This window comes from Diaporthe citri, assembly GCF_014595645.1.
Source record: "Diaporthe citri strain NFHF-8-4 chromosome Unknown scaffold_8, whole genome shotgun sequence".
Lineage (NCBI taxonomy): Eukaryota > Fungi > Ascomycota > Sordariomycetes > Diaporthales > Diaporthaceae > Diaporthe > Diaporthe citri.
In genome coordinates this window covers 588,368-608,053 of record NW_025064853.1, presented here as the reverse complement: position 1 = coordinate 608,053, position 19,686 = coordinate 588,368, and the positions used below count along the sequence as shown (strand labels likewise).

The window sequence follows — 19,686 nt, the reverse complement described above, 5'->3', positions numbered from 1 at the left end:
GTGTTGCAATCTGATACAGCGGCTTTTCAATCAAGGCATCGCCATCACTGGTGTTTAGAGCCGCACCCCAGTATTCCCTCAGGTGGTTCCCGTAGTCTAGCTGAGTCTCGGGTTGGGTCTTCAGGGACACGCCTATGGGCAGCCGGTTGGGGTGAGACAGTGGAAGCCTGAAGATCCACCGTCACATAGTTCTACAGCATCGTGACCAGTCCAGGGGAGGTACAATGGATGGATGACTGTGCTCCATGTCTCTCTCGGACCGTACTGAGTTACGACAGTGTGCAGAAATATAACAATAGCGCAGTGAGGCATCCGTCTTCATCCCTTCAGGGGATGCAGAGCCGTGCTTGTACGTGAGGCCAAGCCGCAAGGGGCAGATATCAAAGGCCAACAGCAAGTGGCTGCGGCGCAACAGGTGTTGGCCGTCCACATGAAACCAACGGGTGTGTGCACAAGCACAGGCGGGGCGCAAGTGGAATATAGCTCGTGCCAGCCTTTCCAGCCTCTCTCCAAGACGGACACAGAGTGATACCTTATGATAGAGGTAGTACAGTACGGCGGTGGGCCGTGAGGTGAAGTGAGCAGAGCAGGGGCTGCATATGCAGCCGGACAACCCCTGTCCTGGTCACTTTCACTCACAGCACAAGGGCAATCCACTTCCTTGCATCTGAATAAGCGGGCAGCCTATTTAGTCTGTTCAGCCTTGTGTCCACCCCCGCCACCTTTCCAGAACGCCGTAAAGTACACGCCTGCAGCTTGACCTGACTTGGGTGGATTAATTGCATTTCACATCATTGCCAAGGTTTATCAAAGCCTAGAGAGGCTGGGCGGGCAGGTTCCGAGGTAGGCACTCGCTGAGCATATCTACCTCGCTGCTAGGTACCTGGATACTGGGAGAGGCACCCGCGCGGTTTGACGACTAACGTGAAGCTTATCTACGGACGCACAGCAAGCGCCACAGCTCCAGACACCGTTTCGCCAGGCGTGCCATCCGAGGCCGATTTCCCATAGTAATTCGCTCTTGGGGGCCGGGCCAGTCAGCCACGAGACTTGCATTTCCTTGTTGGAAAGCAGCCCAGACGAAAACCAACGGAGGCGCCCAGGCTGGGCTTGTCCGCTCGTCTTGTCCTATGCTGTCGTGTCCGAGGCCCTCCACTTGCTCGGCCCATCTCCTCAGCCCATCGTCCCCGTCCCCGTCCCCAGCCCAGCCCACATACTACTGTACATGTGCATACGAACGAACGAGCGAACGCACGCACGCAACCGCCAAACACCAGTCCAGCATACAAGTCCCAAGCTCTAGCCCAACCCACTGACTCCCAGCCATCCTGCCATCCCACCCCTCCCTGCCTGCCGGTCCAGCCAACTCACTTCTGCACGCTATCCTGCCCGCTCTAGCCTGGCCACCTCCTCCTACCTGCCTAGGTTATCTCTCCCGGGCCCGCGCCCCTCTCCACCCACACCCACCAACACACCCAACCCTCCTCCAAGCAAGCTGACCTGTGACCCATGTGGCACGCCTTCGTTGGAGTGACGACTGCATCACTCGACGATAACTAGTCATTCGCACAGACTTGTGCGCTACTTCCTCCGTCTTCAGACCCGCTCCTTGCCCAAGCCTTATCGCTTTCCCTTCTCAACAGCCGCATCCATGTTGGGCAGGCTGCAGCTGCCTTTCACCCAGACTAACACCTCAAACTCACCCTCACCCTCACACTCGCCTTTCTGCTGGGCCCTGGCCGCTGCACTCCTGACACACCCTTTCGTTTTCCCTCTGGTCTCTTTCACAACCACCGCCGACCTCCTCGACTACATCTCCTGCTGCCCTCCAAACCTCGGTCCTCTCAGCCGGGGCATCATGAAGTCTGTCAAGCTAAAGTCGCCCGTCAAGACCTCGGTCGCCCGCCACGAGGATCATCCCGATCTCCACGACATCGACCCGGCCTGTGCGATCTGCCAGGTCGACGTGGGCACCAAGTCCCCGGACGGCATCAAGGAGGGCTGGTCAATCACCCCCTGCGGCCATGTCTTCGGCAATGTGTGCATCAAGCGCTACCTCTCCATAACCGACAAGCCCCTGTGCCCCGTCTGCCGGACCGACCTGTTCCACATCTGCTCACACCCGATCCTGCCCGCGGCCTACGATCGAAAGAAGTCAAGACTGACCCGCGATGAGGCCGCGAGCGTGAGCTTTCCCGGTGACCCCCGAAACAGCGACTGCCCTTACTGCCGGCAGCAGAGGCTCAAACTGGCGAGGCGCCAACGGGTGCAGGAGATGCTGGAGGGAGGTCCGCGGGAGACGGCAGAGGGTCGAAGCGACACCGAGAGCGACAGCGACGACGACATGGAGGGGACCCGAACACCAAGGACGAAAGGCTTGAGGTGGGCACTGTCAGCACTGCGTATAGCAAACGCCTTGGCAAGGCTGACACTGGACGTTACGCATATTAGGAAGATGAAGTCGCTGCACCCCGAAGAAGATGAGGGCGAGGAGAACGACATGGCCGACTCCCCACAGCTGGTACCGACGTCGAACCGAGACCTGCCCCCAGTTCCCGGCGCCTACGGCTACTGGGACGTGGCGAAGAAGGGGCCAGACTGGAAGTTCCTGGCATTTTACGACTCGCAGGAGCCCAAGATGAAGACCACGGCCGATCAGTTCTCATAAGACTTGAGAAAGAGGCGGAGGTGTATGCATGATGCATTTGTCTACATGACGCTCACATGCCAACACGGCTCATGGAGATGGTTGCGAGCACTGCAGGATGACAGGACAAGAGAGCAACTGCGACTTCTACGGTCCGGGCGTATTGCTCGGAGGGTAATGTAGGCTGGGCGCCTTGGAGCTACCTGCTACGGTGGTCGTGTTGAGAGCGGTCTTCTTCTCAACTTCTGCTGCTTCTGGGATCTGGTCTTTAGGTGAAGGGGTGTTTCAATGGAATTTTGGCTTTTCTTTCTGCCGAGGCGTTTCCGAAGTCTGGTTTTCTTTTTATTTGTCACTGCCTGGTGGACTGGAAAGCCACTCATTGCATGACGCGCTGTGGACAGGAGCAACACGGAAGCATTCGCGGGCACTGATTGAGGCGAGGCGGAGCGAGGCTGGGGTGTTGGTGCGGGCGGAGACGACGGGATGATCCAGGCGGGGTAGCTTGCCGTTCAACGACCCCAAACCCCACCTGGAGGTGGCCAGCCCGCTGTCATTACAAGGGTCCTTATATGGTGGGGGCAACACTGGGGTAATTTTCCTAGCACCACCTATAGCTACCTAGCTACAGACAGACGTCGTCGATAGCCGCAGCCACGCTATACCCCTTCAGCAGCCGCAATCCATTTAGCACTACTACGTTCTGTACAGGACAAGGTCCACGGCGACTTGTGCATGTCGGCCCCGCTACTGTACCCATGGTCCTTTGATTCTCCACTTGGACTTACTCTTTTCTCTCCGAATCGACTCTCCGAGTTGAGTCTAACGAATCGACTGACTGACTGACTGACTGACCGAGGTGGGCATTCTTGACGCGTCTCGACGCGTCCACATGGGCCCTCGGCCGGAACCTGGCCCACGATGAGGTTCAAGACGGAGCTGAAGAACATACGCACGTTCAACAAGCTGATCGCCGCCCTGAACACGCTCGAAAAGATCGCCTGGGTCCGCCTCGACGATGACACGGCGCGCTTCACAGTGATTCCCGAGACGGGATCCCAAGTCTGGGCGTGAGTGTCTCGAGTCTCCCTGTCGGTCCTTTTTTTTTTTTTTTTTTTTTTCCTGGGTGATGGGCACGAACTTACAATGGCCTCCCCGCAGCTCCCTGTCCATGGACTTCATCTTCAACGACTACCACATCCAGTCTGCCGAGCCCTCCAACACAATCAACCTCGAACTGCCCCTCGGGCCTCTCCAGCGCGCCCTCAAGTCCGCCATCAACAGCGACCATGCGACGCTGCGCCTCACAAAGAAGGATGGCATACCTGTGCTGTCTATGACCATCCACACCACCCCCGAGCAGCGCTCAAACAACCCTCCGCCAGCGGCTGCATTCCAAAACCGCCGCGGAGGCGCAGATAGTGGCCACAGAGGTGGCGGCGGTGGTGACGAGTACGACGACGACGACCCCTTTGGCGAAGCCGACGTGGAGGCTCTCGAGCTGACGATGAAGCGCGAGCGCGAGAAGGTGATCACGCACGACATTCCGGTCAGGGTGCTGCACCCGGACACGGTCGAGACCATCATGCAGCCCAAGGTGCGCGAGCCCGACGTGCACATCCAGCTGCCCCCGCTCATGCAGCTCAAGGCCATCTCGGACCGCTTCACCAAGCTGGCCCTGACCACGTCCGGCGGCGGCGGCGGAGCGGGTGGCGCCCGGGGCGGGGCGGGCGCCGCGGGCGCCAACGGGCCGAAGCTGGAGCTGTCAGCCAACATGCACGGCAGCCTCCGCCTGCGCATCGCCACCGACGCCCTGGACATCGAGAGCGTGTGGCGCGGCCTGGACAACCCGGAGCTGGACCCCACGCAGCTGGCCGTGCCGCTCGAGGAGCACCCCAGCACGCGCTTCCGCGAGGCCGGGCCCGACAGGTGGGCGACGGTGCGCGTCGACGGCAAGGACTGGAGCAGGGTGCTGAGCGTGGGCCGCCTCGAGGGCCGCGTCATCGCGTGCTTTGCCGACGACCACGCGCTGATCCTGTACGCGTACGTGCCGCAGTTCGACGATGCCACTGCCGAGGATGCTGTCGTCACCTACTATGTTTCTTCGTACAGTGCTTGAAGTCGAGAGGTTTGGTTCAAGAGCGTATCTCGCATTGCATAGCTGGAATATTCTAGGGGTTCCGGATGGCGTCTCGGGGATAAAATAATTGCTTTATAGAAGCCCAGCACCCGGCAGATCAGCTACAACGGGCTTTTCACATTGACTAAAAGGCAGTGGAAATACTTCATCATTCTAAACAAGAATCTGCTCCCAGAGTGAGCTTCTAGTGAGTGATTCAAGGGGTTTTTAGGTGAGCGTTTCATTGAATGCTACATCTATTCCGTTACGAATGGCAAAACTCTAGTTCAAAGCATCTGCATCATCTGCGAATTACAGTTCCTTAACCGAATTCTGGTTCCCTTCAGCCCTCTCTTTCTTGGCCTGCGAATCGTAACACTGCTGGGAGCAAAAATAGATCGATTCTAATTTCAGCCAGTCCGTCGCCGTAGCACCGACCTTTCCGCAGAACTCGCACCGAATGGGTCCGCAATCATGCGGAACGGGCGAGTGCCAGTTGGCCGCCGCTTTGAACGCCGCAACCCACTGTGCACGCGTAAGCACTGGTGGGCTCGTTTCGGCCGTGTCCCTCGCGGGTTCCCAAGCTGACTGCATCTTCGTTAGCAACTGGGTTGTGAGTTCAAGCTGGGGGGCACCTACCGTACTCGTGAGGGCATTCCCGAGAAGAGCGCCGCTGAGAGGAGGAACAGCGCCCTTGTGGACCAGAAGGCGAGAACCCAGGATGGTGTCAAGGTCGGGTTGGGGCCACGGCCTGGTCTGCTGCCTTTCGGCACGTGCCAATTCCGCAGGGCCGAGGGGCCTGGGGCTTAAGACCCGGACCTGGGCCCAAGATAGAAGCGATGCTGCGATTACTAGCACGACATCGACGTGCTTGTCCGTGGGGCCTAAGAAGAGAAGGCCCACCCTCACCGAGTCCCGGATTTCTTCTTCTGTAACCGCGTGAGGTTCTCGCCTGACGCTGTGGCAAAAGGGCCAGTGCTGGCAGTTAATTATGTTCCTAATGGCGGCGATGGACACGACTCGGATGCCCTCCGTGACGGGACCGTAGATGAGGTACTCCTGCGGCAGAGACTGCCAGCCTAAATCGGGCACGTGAATAACTGGGCGCGGGCGCGATGAGTCGACGACAGCAATGTATCCCGGCGCATCATTCATCTCCCACTGGACGTGGCCAAAGCTGCCCAGTGCGAAGAATACGGCCGTAGACAAGTCCGCCGTCCACGATGTGAATGGAGTGGCTACCTCTTGTTGACTGCCGATGTGGCTCTGGGCCAGAGCCGTTACCGCCGGCCTCGAGAGCTCGGTGAGGCGCGAGGGGAGACTTGGGGGCTCCCTGCTGACCCGGGTGTTCGACGCCGGTAGGAGGCATTGCCACGCAAAAGGATAGATGCCCCTTCCAGTGTTTAAGCCCAGGGCAGCGGCCGCGGTGCCTGGGTGCCACCCCCTGAGCAGTACTCTGGGGAGGTTGTCCCGCCGCGGCTCGTACTTGTCGAATCTTGCGCTGAAAATGTTCTCCATGCTGTGAGATTTCTGCTTGCTCATGCGAGTTCACTCGTCGTTGGCGAAGCCAATGGCAAGGCCCCTTGCCTGGACCGGATGGGTGTAGAATTCATATACTCCCCGACTTTAGGGGAGTATTACACAACAATGCCATTGTCTTCATCTAGCAACGTCCTTTTCTAGCAACGTCCTTGTCTGGTGTAATTCATAACTAGGGACAGACCATTGTGAACGTGGAATACCAGCGGCGATATATCGGCTTTGTCTCAGGCTCTTTGAAGTCCCACGGGACAGAAAGGGCACTTTGAGTCTTCGAGAACGAAGGAACAAAGCTCACAGATACAGTCTCTATAGTCTCCGTTGAGAATCTGTTTTAGAGGGTCATGTCTTCGAGCTACATGTGAAATTCTCAAGCGTCTTTCACAACGGTGGCCCATTTGGACCACTTACTTTTCCAGAGTCTATCAGGTAGAGCGATTAGAATTCCACTTTACGAAATGAGAAATTGATATGAATTCTGTTGAAAGATATTTAGTGAATTAGTTAGAAATTTTATGAAAGGTTTGTAAGTGAGTGAAAGAAAGGCGTTGGGAGCAAGTGAGGTGGATCCGTACATATATGCTGTGAACCCGCAAATTTGCCTAGCTCTTGATCCACTGGGGTTTCGCAGAACGCTTTCCCATGACAAGGTCTATGTCTTGCCCTTTGAAACTCTGGGGTAAGGTGTCACAATAGTGCATACTCTGTGGACCTGAAGCTGACGACAAAGAAAGCTGAGTACAACAAGGCCATGCTTGCATGGATTGGTAGACAAAACGCGTGACAATTATTGACGGACTCAGTATAATAGGACGTACAGAGATATACGGACGTTTAAGGACTTCTTTAAAAAGACTTATACAGTACGTGTGCAGAATTTCTGCTGTCCATAGATGAGCGAGATTATGTAGTTTGGGTGGGCAGACAAAGTTGAAAACATAGCAACAACACATCAACTAGTCTCAATATTTGTATGGAGTGGACAAAGACACGGCAACTCTTATGCATGGAATATGAGATTTTCCCCCTCTAATTTGAAAAGGAAAATGCGAATTTCAAGGGACGAGTGAGACCTCCACGGATTAAGTATGTTTCTTCTCCGCATTCTCACCTCTTAACACAAGTGTGTCAGTAAGTAATAAAAAGCATTATGAGTCGGCTGCGAATCTAAAGATGTCTTGAGATTAGGTGTATTCATTGCATGTGGGACAGGAAGAGTCATGATCAAATTCTATCATTACAACAGTTCTATTACAACATCCCCCCTCCCCCAATCTCATAATTTCATCCCCGGGCAGTGGAGTTCCATCAATCTCCAGTGAGAGGAAGCGCTTGCTTTATCTGTCCCATGTACACGTTATTTCTGTGCGTGTATCCATGTACTCCATCTCTCATGCGGCTTGTTCAATGTGATGTTGAAAAGGAAGGCATCTAGAGTCGCGGCGCAAATTGATTCTTCCGTTTTGACCCCGCTAGATTATTCTTGGACTCGCCATCCCCATTTTCCATGGGATGTTAGACCGCTCCACATGCACCAGTCATACGGTTCCGTTCAAACTTAGTAACGACTTCTCTTGTCGACCTGAGGCCGCCCCTACTTAGCCATCACATCGACATACCTCCCGCCCTTCTTCTTGCCCTTGCCGCTGGCGCCCTTGCGTGGCATTGCTGCCCCGAGAAGGTCATCGATACTGCTGGCGTTGCTCATGCTCGTCGCGGGCCTGCTGGGCGGCGCGGAGGGCGGACCACCCGCCACGCTGCTAGCGTTCGAGGCGGAGCGGATCATGGACGGCGGCACGGCCGATGGACCAGACAGGTTGGGCGATGAGGCAGCGCTTACCGGCGGCGTGGGCCTCAACGGCGGCGCAGAGCTTGAGGGCCCCGGTGGTGGGGGTGTCCCAGCACCCGCCGGTCGAGGAGTTGCGCGAGGAGGCGGAGGCGTTGCAGACTTGGGAGCACTCTCCTCCGCCCCGGCAGCCTTGTTGACCCAGCGCTTCTGTTCAGGATCGTAGACAAAGCTAGACTTTTCCCCAAGCTTGGCGCGGATCGGTTTGTTGGGCGAATTCTCCAACGAGTCCTTCTTTGAACCGCCGCCGCCGCCGAACCAGGAGGTCAAACCCCATCCCTTCTTGGATTTGGCCGCTTTCTCAGCTTCGGCTCGTTTGGCTGGACTGTTGTTAGTGACGGAAGACCCATCGAATAAGGGCAACGTTAAGTGTACTCACCTTCCTCTTCCGCGACCTTGCGGAACATCTCCTCGTTCTCTTTATCCTTCTCCGCCTTGCTCTTCTCACCTGGCGTCATCGATCTCATAGAGGGAAAGTCGTCATCATCATCGTCCATGAAACTCTTCTTCTTTGGCTTGGATTCGTCTGTGCCCTCCGCATTGTCATTGTCCGGCTCTGGGTTTGGTAGGTACGGTGGAGGTTCGAAACCCTGAGGTTGATATGAAGGAGGTTCATAGCCGCCACTAGATCCTTGATGCTCTGTCTCAGCTGGCCCTTGTTCCACTGAGCTGGTCGATGGTGGCTCATAACCATATGACGGGGGCTGGTATCCCATCGATGGCTCGGACCAGGTATCATTGTTAGCGACGGGATGCTCAGCGGCGGGAGCAACCGGGGCGTAGTGTGACGCATTGCTTGTTGCGGGCGGTGCAGGCGCGTACGGCGACGAGTCTTGAGAAAAGGAAGCGTAAGGTGAGAAGGCTGGAGTAGTTGGAACCGAAGTCCCTGCCGGCGCAAGGGCCGAAGTCGACGTGTTGAAAGCCGGTCGAGCTGGCTGGTAGGGGGAATGGCTGGAAATACCGAGCCCAGGGTCAGGGATACTTTGTGCTGGTGTGTGTACATTGCTGGGGGTGTATGCGCTTGTGTGGCCGGCTTGAACATCGGACGACGGCCGTCGAGGCTCATAAGGACCTCGACTGTACTCGCTAGATGAACGCTCCATAGATGAGCGTCCTACCGGAGTATAAGACGCAGTGGGTTCGTAAGGAGACGCGGTGACAGGCGGCTGCGCCGAACCGGGCGCGTATCGCGAAGACGCCCTTGTCAACTGAGGGGACATCGCCGGTGCAAGAGGTGCAACTCCGGCTGCATACCCATTCGGTGATCCAAACATCTCCATGCCCGTGGCATTCGATGCAGACGCCGGGCGACTTATGGTCGGCGTGCCGCCGGCGATGCGGCCGAATGGGCCAGAGTCGTCGCCAAGCTTCGGTGATCCTTGTCCAGGAGTCTCATTCTCATCACCAGCCACGAACTTGTTGAAGCGACTCCACATGGAATCCGACACCTTGTTCATGCTCGGTTTGGAGATCCAAGAGCCCGAGGCTTCCTTGTGAGGGCTTTGAGCAATTCTCTGTCGCAAATCCTCGACTGTTGCCTCCAACAAGACATGGTGATATGGCGACCTTCTGGTCTGAGCACTCATGTCCTTCGAGATGATGTCGCAGTATTGCATCGCCTTGTCCCTGAAGCCATATTCGGCAAGAGTTATGGCGTGCTGCAATTTGTAGACAGCAAGATGAGGAACTCCCGTCGCAAAGTGCGATGCTCCAGAAAGGCTTAGCCCATATTCATACACCTCACTGAGGAGAAGCGCCTCAGTTTCCTTGAAGAATTGCTGCGCCTGTTTCCGGTGGTCCGCTCCGACAAGCACAAATTGGGCCTGAGGGTCATCAAGCCCGCCGAACACGGTCGCAGTCCTAGAGAAGAGGAAGCATATGTGGGCCGCTTCTGCTCTACCATACTCTGAAAGCAAGTTTCCAAGTGAGTTTAGGGCCTGGACATCGCCAGCACTCCTGTTGCTCAAAACGAGGTTCAGGGTCTCGCGCCACTTCTCGAGCCCGTCTACGCCACCACGAGTCGAACGCGACGTTGATGCAATAAGCTGAACTCCTGCCCGAGCATGCGTAGGCACGAGCTCATCAACACACTCCGCGTGATTGCCGGACAAGACGGCATAGAGAGCCGCGAGCGATTCGTTACTACGCCCGGGGAAATTCACCTCCTTCTTGATGAATTCCTGCGAGACTTTGTGATAGAGCTCTGGTGAGACGGTGTTGGCAATGAGCAGAGCATGGCCCCAGAGACGTTTGTCAGCAGCATCCCAAACTGCTTTCTCCCTCTCGCCAGCCATGAGAGACTCTTTGAGCTGCTGTACGGTCGCCGGATCTACGGAGTCTGACTGCATTTGAGTTGCGAGCGGTTCGCTGGCCAAGCTTCCGAGGTTGGCACCAGTTGTGTAGATAGGAGATGCGAGTTCGCTTTGCCCAGTTGTCGTGTTGGCGAGGATGTCACGCACGGCTTTTTCCACCGCTGGATTACCTTCGAGCACGCCATCATTCTCGATGAAAGTTCTCAAGACCTTCCACAATAGCACACGCTCAGTAGCTCGCTTGTCCTCGTGGGACAAATGAGACTGGAGGCCCGGGTTTGGCAAACCTTGCTCAAGCTCTTGAATGCCGGCTGTGAGCCAAGCAATGGTCTCTTTCTTCTTTGACTTGCCCTTGAGGGGGCCAGGGAATTTGGCAAGACGTTCCTCCAACGGCTGGACGTCCTTGATAGTTTTAATGACAACCTCGCCAGGGCTGCGGACTATCATTGGAGCAGGTTGGTTCATGCCGTACCTCGGGACGTCAACTGGGAAAGAGGTCACAATCATTCCACCGCTACCCCAGCTTATCAAGGGACAGCCTCTCCATCTCTGTAAAGGATCATGCTCACGACCATCTGTAGGTGGGATGAGGTTCAGCTTCTGCGACATGCCCCTGGGTCGCCCCGATACTGCTGGTGTGGGACCTGCTGCCACGCCGTTCGGCGACATGACATTGGCTATCGACACTGGGGATGGGCTGTATGCCGAAGAAGGCCGCGGCACCATTTCCGAAGCCTTAATGGGAGACCTAAGGCCTGACATGGCACCAGGCGATCCGGTGCTGGACCTTGGGGGAGGTACTATCCCAGTCACCGGAGCCGGGCCGTATGATATCTTCCGCTTCGGGGCAGACATGACATCTGGGTTGTAGGTCGCGTGAGCGACTGGGGGCCTCTGCGGGCTTTCCGGCGCAAATTGGCCTTGCTGAAAGTCCTGGGCCACGGCGCTCTGAGCAGCGGCCATGCCGGGAGGCGCGCCGACTGTTGGTTGGGCGGACGGGTCTTCCTCTTCGACTTCGCGCGTAGGAGGTAGAGATGTCATCCTGTTCAGCCTTGGCTCGTACGAGGTGGAATTGCTACGGCTTGAGTGTAGGCCGTTTTCGCCAGGCACAGGTCTTTGTCGATCATGGCTGACTTCAAAATTTGCCAACGGACTGGACGTCCTGGGCAGGTGAGGCAACACAGTAGGTGGTGTCGCTGCGGAACGTTGAGCAGGAGGCGCGGGAGAATATCGACTCATCGGGGGAGGTGCCGAACCACTTTGTATTGAGCCCTGAGGTGGTGCTGGGGAGTACCGTGACGAGCTGGGGGGCGGCCCGCCTGAATCAGTAGCCGGTCCAGGAGGCAGCGATACATACGGGTTCGTTGGTGCAGGTGGTACTAATTTCGCGATATCTGGTGCCGCTGGATGTCCAGGTACCAATGATTCATGGGGTACGGCCAGTGAAGACGACGGTGGGGGATGCGAGGCTTGAGGAGGCCCACTGAAGCTGGCTTGTGAGGGCGAGGGTTGACTCTTGTTGCTCGTACGCGAGGCAGGTCGTACCTTGTGAGACGATGGGAGGTCCTCGAAGAAGCTGGCTTTGGGTTTCAATTGTTGCGGACGTTTGGTATCTGGAGGCGCCTGGCCAGGGTGGACAGATGACTGGGGCGATATAGTCGGTGTAGGGTTCTGCATTTGATCGGGGCCCGGGGCCATAGAGCCGTGAGCGGGCGCTGGCGAAATATGTGACACAGGTGGTCCCTGGCTATGCATGCTTGAAGTCCTCGGGGGCGCTGGGGGCCCGGATACTGGGGCTGGTGATGCCCGGGGCATTTGCTGTAGACTGGCCCGCTTCTTCGGTTTGACGACTTCCATCGGAAGGTCATAAGGGGAATGGTAACCACCCTTGGCCTTGTCTGCGAAACTCTGTGCCTTGTTTACCGCGGGCGGGCGTGCAGGGTGTGCTCCAAGAGGCGCTGTTGTTGAGTGTTGGAGTGGTGGAGGCTGAACAGTATAAGGATTTGCGGCGACAGGAGGGGTCAGAGGAACGGAATTAAGAATCTGCGGTTGTGGCACTGCCGGTGAAGCACTCGGGATATACGGATTGGGTGAGCGAGCCGCGCCGGGTTGCGTGGTGCTCGTAGGGAGATATCTGCTGCCAGTAGTCGAGGCTGGTGTTTGAGCCGGTTGACTGATATTTGAAGAGGGCTGAGGGGCCTGCGGAGCTGTTGTGTCTTCAACGTCCTCAAGGAATCCTTCATCATCATCGAGGAAGAAGGCAGATGGATCCACTGCTTTCTGGTCCGAGCCATCCGCGACAGGCTCGTCCTCGAGAAGGAAGCCGTCGTCATCATCGCTCGCAAAGGCCTCGGACCATTTTGCAGCGATGTCTTCACCACGGGGTTCCTGGGCTTCTTGGCCAGCAGCCCTGGGCGCCTCTGCTGCGACAGAGTCCTCGGTGGGTTTTGTAGGCTCTTCTTGGGCCACAGGCTCAACTCGCCTTTCGTCTTCGTCTTCCTTTTCCTCTTCTAGCGTGTCCTCGACAAGGCCACCTAGACCTTTGGAGCCGCCCGTGTCGAGGCCGTTGAGCACTTGCATCGTCGGCTTTCTTTCTAGCTGACCGGGCGAGAAGTTTTCAGCTTCCGCATCATTTCCGCCCGCTGCCACCTGGTCGAAAAAGTCATCATCCTCTCCATCCAGGGAGAAAGGATCTTGTTTTTCACTGGACTCTGTTTGTGCTGGCTCTCCAGCATCCTGATGATCAATCAACGGCAATCCTTCGGCGTATCTGGCGTCTGAAGCCTCGTCCTCGGGCGCTTGCATGTCGCCTCCCTGGGTAATAAACCCTGCTTCCGCGTCATCGTCCCCCCAGAAGTTGTCCTGATGTAGCGCATTGTTCGAATGTGACATGGCGCCGTCCTCATCCTCGCGCGTGAGGGACTCGGATTCGTGCTCTATTTCGTGAAGCACATCTTCGGCTTGGTTTGCGGGGAGTGGTTCAACCACCTCGTTCTCGTGATGTTCTGACTGCGGTACCACGGGAAACGAGTTGGTCCTTTCGTTCGGCGGCATGTACCTGTTGAAAAGGTCGGTCTCGGCCCTGGGCAAGCTCCATTCGGGTTCTTCATCGTCCATCCAATTCGGTTGGTGGGAGACGGTGCGTGCGAACGAATCGCTGCTCACATGCTTCGGTGCCGACGAATTCGCGTCTTGAGGGTCTTGAATGGCTTCGGCTTGAGGTTGGGCAACCTCGTCGGTTTCTATTGTATCAACCACATCGGCTGGCGTCTCTTCGTTATGCGCCCAAGGCTCCTCTTCCTGCAACGGCGCGTCTCCGGCTTCGAGCCCTGACCCAAGCTCCGGTTCTTCAAGTCGCACTGGCATCTCTGCCTGGGGCTCCGGGTCTTGTTTCCGCGGGCTGCCGACCTCGTAGTTTGGGAACCACTCATCTGCCACTGAGCTCTCACGAGTCCGGGGCGCATCGATGACAGGCTCCGGAGCCGGGGGTTCTTCGGACTGCGCACTGGGAGCAGCTTCGGGTCGCGGGTTGTAAGGTTTGTCCGACTCGGATATGCTGGCGTCGGCCGCAACATCCGCAGAGAAATTCGGCATCATGGCGGGATGCCATGCGGCCGTCGGGGCGTCAGACAACATGGTGCCTGATTATTGTGCAGGTATCGGAAACCAAGGAATAGCGGAGGCGGGACACGGTAATCGCAGACAGGGAGTATATGGAGCTGGGAAAGCTTATTGTGGTCAGCATGCAGGTCGAGCTGGCAACATGTTCGATCACGGAAGACAGCCGTATCAAACCCAAAGCAAAGCGCAGACCGAATCCGTTGTGGTGTGACTGATGCGCTTCTCAGGTAGAAGACAGGTAGAAGGGGAACAGACGGTGAGTCTTACATGTATAGTACAGTGAATTCGAATACGCTGCAAGCATGCAATCCCTAGAAGCAGTGCTTCATCTTGCGAGGAAAGCTGCCGAGGCCGCGGCCAAGTCTATTGAGTTCGTGTCTCGTGAAGGCGAACCGGAAGGGATGGGACGACAGAGCCCACAGCTAGACACAAGAGGAAGCCTCGAGTGGGGAGATGATGCAGACAGGCAGACGGATTGGTTTGACGAATATGAGGCAGAGCAGATGGATGGAGTGCTGTGCCGTTGCTGTGGTCGTCTACTGCACTGCACAGTGTGGTTCTTTGAGTTCTGTTCGACTTGAAAGCTGGCCTGGACTTTTTCCAGAAACACGCCTGCTTGCCTGGAAATGCGACCGTGGCTCTCTTCCTCCGGGCACCTATCTTTAGTGCTGAGTGAGACCCCTGGAGATGCATACTTGTCGAGAAACCATGTACCCGGATAGTGCGTTTGTACTACCCGTGGCGTTGTTGCAGGCAGTGACGTCCCCGAGCCTGGGCATGTGGGCTCGCCCCCCCCCCAAAGCTCGAGCTGTCCTCTTGTCCGTCACCCGTCGTCGATCGTCGGCCGAATATGTGTGACTGGCACCAACTCATGCACGCCATAGATCTGTATTCCATTCGCCAGATGTCTGTCTTTAACTGAATAACCATCTCTAGGCCTGGCTGTTCTCTTCGATACCCCGTTTTTCCCGGTCCTGAGCCTCGCTGCCGACACGCGAAACCAGGAAAGAGGATCCCATACCCACATCCACCAACACACCGCAGCACAGCGCAGCACAGCGCAGCACAGCGCAGCACAGCGCAGCACAGCGCAGCACGCGCCAGGTCCGCCTCAGATCAGCGACCCTGCAAGTGCGAGTGCAAGTGGACTTCAAGAATGACAGCAGCCAGCTCCAGTCCCGGCACGACCACATGAGAGCTAGAGGGCTGCCACTTCACCCGGCCCACGCCGCAGGATAAATCATCACTGCTCCCACCCATATTAGGACCCCAGAGGCAAGTGGGCTACTCGACTCGCCTGCCTGCGGGATGCCTCCCTCAACTCCATACCATCCTACAGAGCCTCCAGATTCGCCCGCCGATGACTCCGACTCCGACCTCGACCTCGACCTTCAAGAGCTTGACCCCCTCCCCGCCGATGAGCCCCGCAATAAGTCAGGGCTTTTAGGACACGACAGAGAAGCTGCCGAACAGAGGGCCCCGAGGATAGCCCTGCGCAACCTCCGTATGGGGAGTCTGCGCCGCAAGGGAAAGTCGTCCAGAGGCTATCCTGGCGCTGGTGAGAGCAGGGATGCTGGGCTCGACGATGCTGCCGCCCTGCTAGGCGACGGTGACGGTGACGGAGATGGCCAGTCCAGCCGCGAGAACTCTGGCGAGGATGCCCCGTTCTTGCGAGAGCACGATGACCGCTCCCGCCGCCCCAACGGCCAAAAGAGGCGCCCGAGTTCGTCCGGTGGCCTGCGTCTGCCCAGCTTCATGTCTTCCACCGGGTCGCAGCGTCAGGAGGAAGAGGAGCACGACCAGGAGGAAGACGACCCCTCGGCGTCCAGGCTCGTCCCCGTCGGCTCGGCTCAGTCGACTCGTTTCCCGCCGAACCTCGTGTCGAATGCAAAGTACACCGCCTTCACATTTCTTCCTATCACGCTATATAACGAATTCTCATTCTTTTTTAACATGTACTTCCTACTCGTTGCGCTCTCACAAGCAATACCTGCCTTGCGGATTGGCTATCTCTCGACTTACGTCGCGCCCCTAGCCTTTGTTCTGGTAATCACGATGGGGAAGGAGGCATACGATGACATAGAACGAAGGCGCAGGGACAATGAGGCCAACTCAGAACCATATGCCGTGCTAGCGTTTGACGAACCTGGCCACTCTGCTTCGTCCAGTCGCCCAAGAAGAACGCTGAAGTCCACGTCCATACGGAAGGGGCGCAAGGGAAAGCTCCCTGAGAGAGATAGGCTCTCTGATATCCAAGAAGAAGAGGAGCAAGTCGAGGGTGCTGGCATTCGCAGGGAGCCTTCCTCGCAGGTCCGGGACATAAGCAAAAAGTCGCGGGATCTGAAGGTTGGTGATGTCTTGAAGTTGGAGAAGGGCCAAAGAGTGCCAGCCGATGTGATCATCTTGAAGTGCTTGTCCGGTGATGCGAATGCAGCAATCGAGGTTGAAGTGCCCCAGAAGGCCGAACCGGACCTCCTGGGCAGTATCGATGAGTCAGGAGAGAGCAGTGCTGACCCGCCTGCGAGCAGTGAGCCTGAGCAGAGCTCGGGGCCTGGCGGGGAGACCTTCATCAGGACGGATCAGTTGGATGGAGAGACTGACTGGAAGCTCCGCATCGCGTCGCCGCTATCGCAGAATTTGGCCGTTGAGGAGTTGGTTCGCCTTCGAGTCACCGGTGGCAAGCCAGACAAAAAGGTCAATGACTTTGTCGGCACTCTTGAGCTTCTGCCATCGAGACAGGAAGCTATGGGCAATACCAGCAGCGCTCAGAGTGATGACAACCTGTCTAGCACGGCGCCTTTGTCTATAGACAACACTGCCTGGGCAAACACGGTCATTGCATCCCACGCGACCACCTTGGCCGTGATCATCTACACTGGCCCCCAAACCCGGTCCGCTCTTTCTACGGCGCCTTCCAGATCCAAAACCGGACTTCTCGAGTACGAGATCAACTCATTGACCAAGATTCTCTGCGCCTTGACCCTCGGCATTTCGATCATCCTCGTCGCCCTGGAAGGCTTCGAAAATGTGCCCGGGAACGTCTGGTATGTCAAGATCATGCGTTTCCTGGTCTTGTTCTCGACAATTGTTCCCATCAGTCTCCGCGTCAATCTTGACATGGGCAAGAGTGTCTACTCTTGGTTCATCCAACGTGATCCTGATATACCGGGTGCCGTTGTTCGGACTAGCACGATTCCAGAAGATTTGGGCCGGATCGAGTATTTACTGAGCGACAAGACGGGCACACTTACTCAAAATGAAATGGAAATGAAAAAGATCCACGTGGGAACTGTGTCCTACGCCAACGAGGCAATGGACGAGGTTTCGGCATATGTGAACCAGGGGTTTCAAGTCCCCTTGTCCACAGATCCAGCCACAAATGGCACGCTCATCACACCCTCATCGACATTTACCGCGACAGCCAATGCTGGAGCCACACGTACACGTCGCGAGATTGGCACGAGAGTGCGCGATGTGGTGCTGGCATTAGCATTGTGCCACAATGTCACCCCAACCACAGACGAGGAGGACGGCAAGATTGTCACTGCATATCAAGCCTCGTCTCCTGATGAGATCGCCATCGTGAAATGGACAGAGGCTGTTGGACTGCGACTCTCATACCGTGATCGCAAAAGCATGGTGCTCGAGTCGCCTGAGAATGGCCGGCCAATTGTCCAGGTGCGCATACTCGACGTGTTTCCCTTCACATCCGATGGTAAGAGGATGGGGATTGTCGTTCAGTTCTTTGAACGATCAGGGAAGGTTCCGAATGTCAACAATGGCGAGATCTGGTTCTACCAAAAGGGTGCAGACACGGTGATGAGTACAATCGTGGCTGCAAACGACTGGTTGGACGAGGAGACCGCCAATATGGCTCGAGAAGGCCTGCGGACACTCGTGGTGGGTCGAAAGCGCCTCTCGCCTGCCGAATACCAGGAATTTCAGTCCAAATACCAAGAAGCATCTCTCGCCATCGGTGGGCGAGATACAGGCATGCAGAAAGTCGTCTCGCAGTACCTGGAGCGTGACCTAGAACTTCTTGGCGTCACGGGCGTGGAGGACAAGCTTCAAAGAGACGTCAAGCCCTCTCTAGAGCTCCTCAGGAACGCGGGCATCAAAATTTGGATGTTGACAGGCGACAAGGTGGAAACAGCCCGTTGCGTCGCCGTGAGCTCCAAGCTCGTCGCACGCGGCCAGTACATCTACACAGTCGCTAAGATGAAGCGGAAAGACCATGCGCAGGACCACCTCGACTTTCTTCGGAGCAAAGCAGATTCATGTCTCCTTATTGACGGCGAGAGTCTTGCCCTCTTTCTGACGCACTTCCGCACCGAGTTCATATCAGCGGCCGTCCAGTTACCCACCGTTGTCGCATGTCGATGCTCACCCACGCAGAAAGCCGAGGTTGCAAAGCTCATCAAGGAGTTCACCAAGAAGCGCGTGTGTTGTATCGGTGATGGTGGCAACGACGTGAGCATGATCCAGGCTGCTGACGTCGGTGTGGGTATCGTGGGCAAGGAAGGTCGTCAGGCCAGTCTTGCCGCGGACTTTTCTATCGAGCAATTCTACCACCTGACCAAGCTTCTCGTATGGCACGGTCGAAACAGCTACAAGAGAAGCGCCAAGCTCGCGCAGTTCGTCATTCACCGTGGCTTGATCATAGCCGTCTGCCAGACCATGTACAGTATCGCCATCAAGTTCGAGCCCGAGGGCTTGTACAAGGACTGGCTCCTGGTTGGATATGCGACCGTGTACACCGCCATGCCGGTCCTGTCCCTCGTCCTGGACAAGGACGTCGATGAAGAGCTGGCCAACCTCTACCCCGAGCTATACAAGGAGCTTACTTCAGGTCGATCCCTTTCATATCGGACGTTCTTTGTCTGGGTGTTCGTTTCGATATACCAGGGCAGCATGATCCAGGGCCTGTCCCAGGTGTTAACCGAGGTCGACGGCCCTAGAATGGTCGCGGTCAGTTACACCGTACTTGTGCTGAACGAGCTGCTCATGGTGGCGATTGAAATCACGACGTGGCACCCAGTTATGATCATATGCATCATTGGGACCTTCCTGATGTATGTTGGCTCGATACCGTTCCTGGGCGGCTACTTTGATCTGGCCTTCCTGATAACTTGGTGAGTATCCCAGGACCCCTCCGATAGATCAATCTTCTCTTCCACGGCACTGGCTGACCAAACTTAAAGGGGTTTCTACTGGCGAGTCCTGGCGATCGGTGCAATTTCGCTCATCCCACCGTATGCTGGAAAGCTGATCAGGAGGACCATGAAGCCGCCCTCGTACCGAAAGGTGCAAGGGATTTGATTTGAGCGACCTGACCTACAGGCTTTTGCGACCGTGTCTTTGCTGCTCCTTCCCTTTTGTTTCCCGTCGGTTGCTGCACGCATAGCTTTGGCGTTGGGTTCCCAGCAGTGGTGTTTCTAGAATGCGGGTCTTGCTTGCCTTGCCATATAGTTCTATCTCCCAGAATGAGACTGCTGGTGAAGTCTATCTGTTCCATACGGCGGATGCAGGCCGTGACCAGTATGCCATAAGTGCCCCCCACCCAGCCATATCTGTCACAGGATCGACCAAAGTAGAATGCCATCTT

General features: G+C 56.6%; 5 protein-coding genes across 5 annotated transcripts; 3 read left to right on the top strand and 2 right to left on the bottom strand.

Annotated features, from left to right (window-relative positions):
- Nucleotides 1-1,651: 1,651 nt before the first annotated feature.
- On the top strand, nt 1,652-2,668 carry INS49_014562 (uncharacterized protein; the record flags this gene model as incomplete). Its single annotated transcript, XM_043175252.1, has 1 exon — nt 1,652-2,668. One exon carries the CDS (start codon nt 1,652-1,654, stop codon nt 2,666-2,668), a length of 1,017 nt encoding a protein of 338 aa, XP_043020209.1.
- Nucleotides 2,669-3,565: 897 nt separating this feature from the next.
- INS49_014561 (uncharacterized protein) lies at nt 3,566-4,763 on the top strand (the record flags this gene model as incomplete). The annotated part of the gene is made up of 2 exons (XM_043175251.1): nt 3,566-3,714; nt 3,806-4,763. 2 exons carry the CDS (start codon nt 3,566-3,568, stop codon nt 4,761-4,763), a joined length of 1,107 nt encoding a protein of 368 aa, XP_043020208.1.
- A 312-nt stretch (nt 4,764-5,075) lies between these two features.
- Nucleotides 5,076-6,281, bottom strand: INS49_014560 (uncharacterized protein; the record flags this gene model as incomplete). Its single annotated transcript, XM_043175250.1, has 2 exons — nt 5,076-5,351; nt 5,403-6,281. 2 exons carry the CDS (start codon nt 6,279-6,281, stop codon nt 5,076-5,078), a joined length of 1,155 nt encoding a protein of 384 aa, XP_043020207.1.
- Nucleotides 6,282-7,896: 1,615 nt separating this feature from the next.
- Nucleotides 7,897-14,096, bottom strand: INS49_014559 (uncharacterized protein; the record flags this gene model as incomplete). Its single annotated transcript, XM_043175249.1, has 7 exons — nt 7,897-8,468; nt 8,528-8,779; nt 8,922-8,980; nt 9,403-10,945; nt 11,030-11,541; nt 11,615-11,763; nt 12,006-14,096. The coding sequence occupies 7 exons, from the start codon at nt 14,094-14,096 to the stop codon at nt 7,897-7,899; spliced, it is 5,178 nt and encodes a 1,725-aa protein (XP_043020206.1).
- Nucleotides 14,097-14,383: 287 nt separating this feature from the next.
- On the top strand, nt 14,384-19,400 carry INS49_014558 (uncharacterized protein; the record flags this gene model as incomplete). The annotated part of the gene is made up of 4 exons (XM_043175248.1): nt 14,384-14,615; nt 15,018-15,212; nt 15,421-19,213; nt 19,283-19,400. The coding sequence occupies 4 exons, from the start codon at nt 14,384-14,386 to the stop codon at nt 19,398-19,400; spliced, it is 4,338 nt and encodes a 1,445-aa protein (XP_043020205.1).
- Between the last annotated feature and the right edge of the window lie 286 nt (nt 19,401-19,686).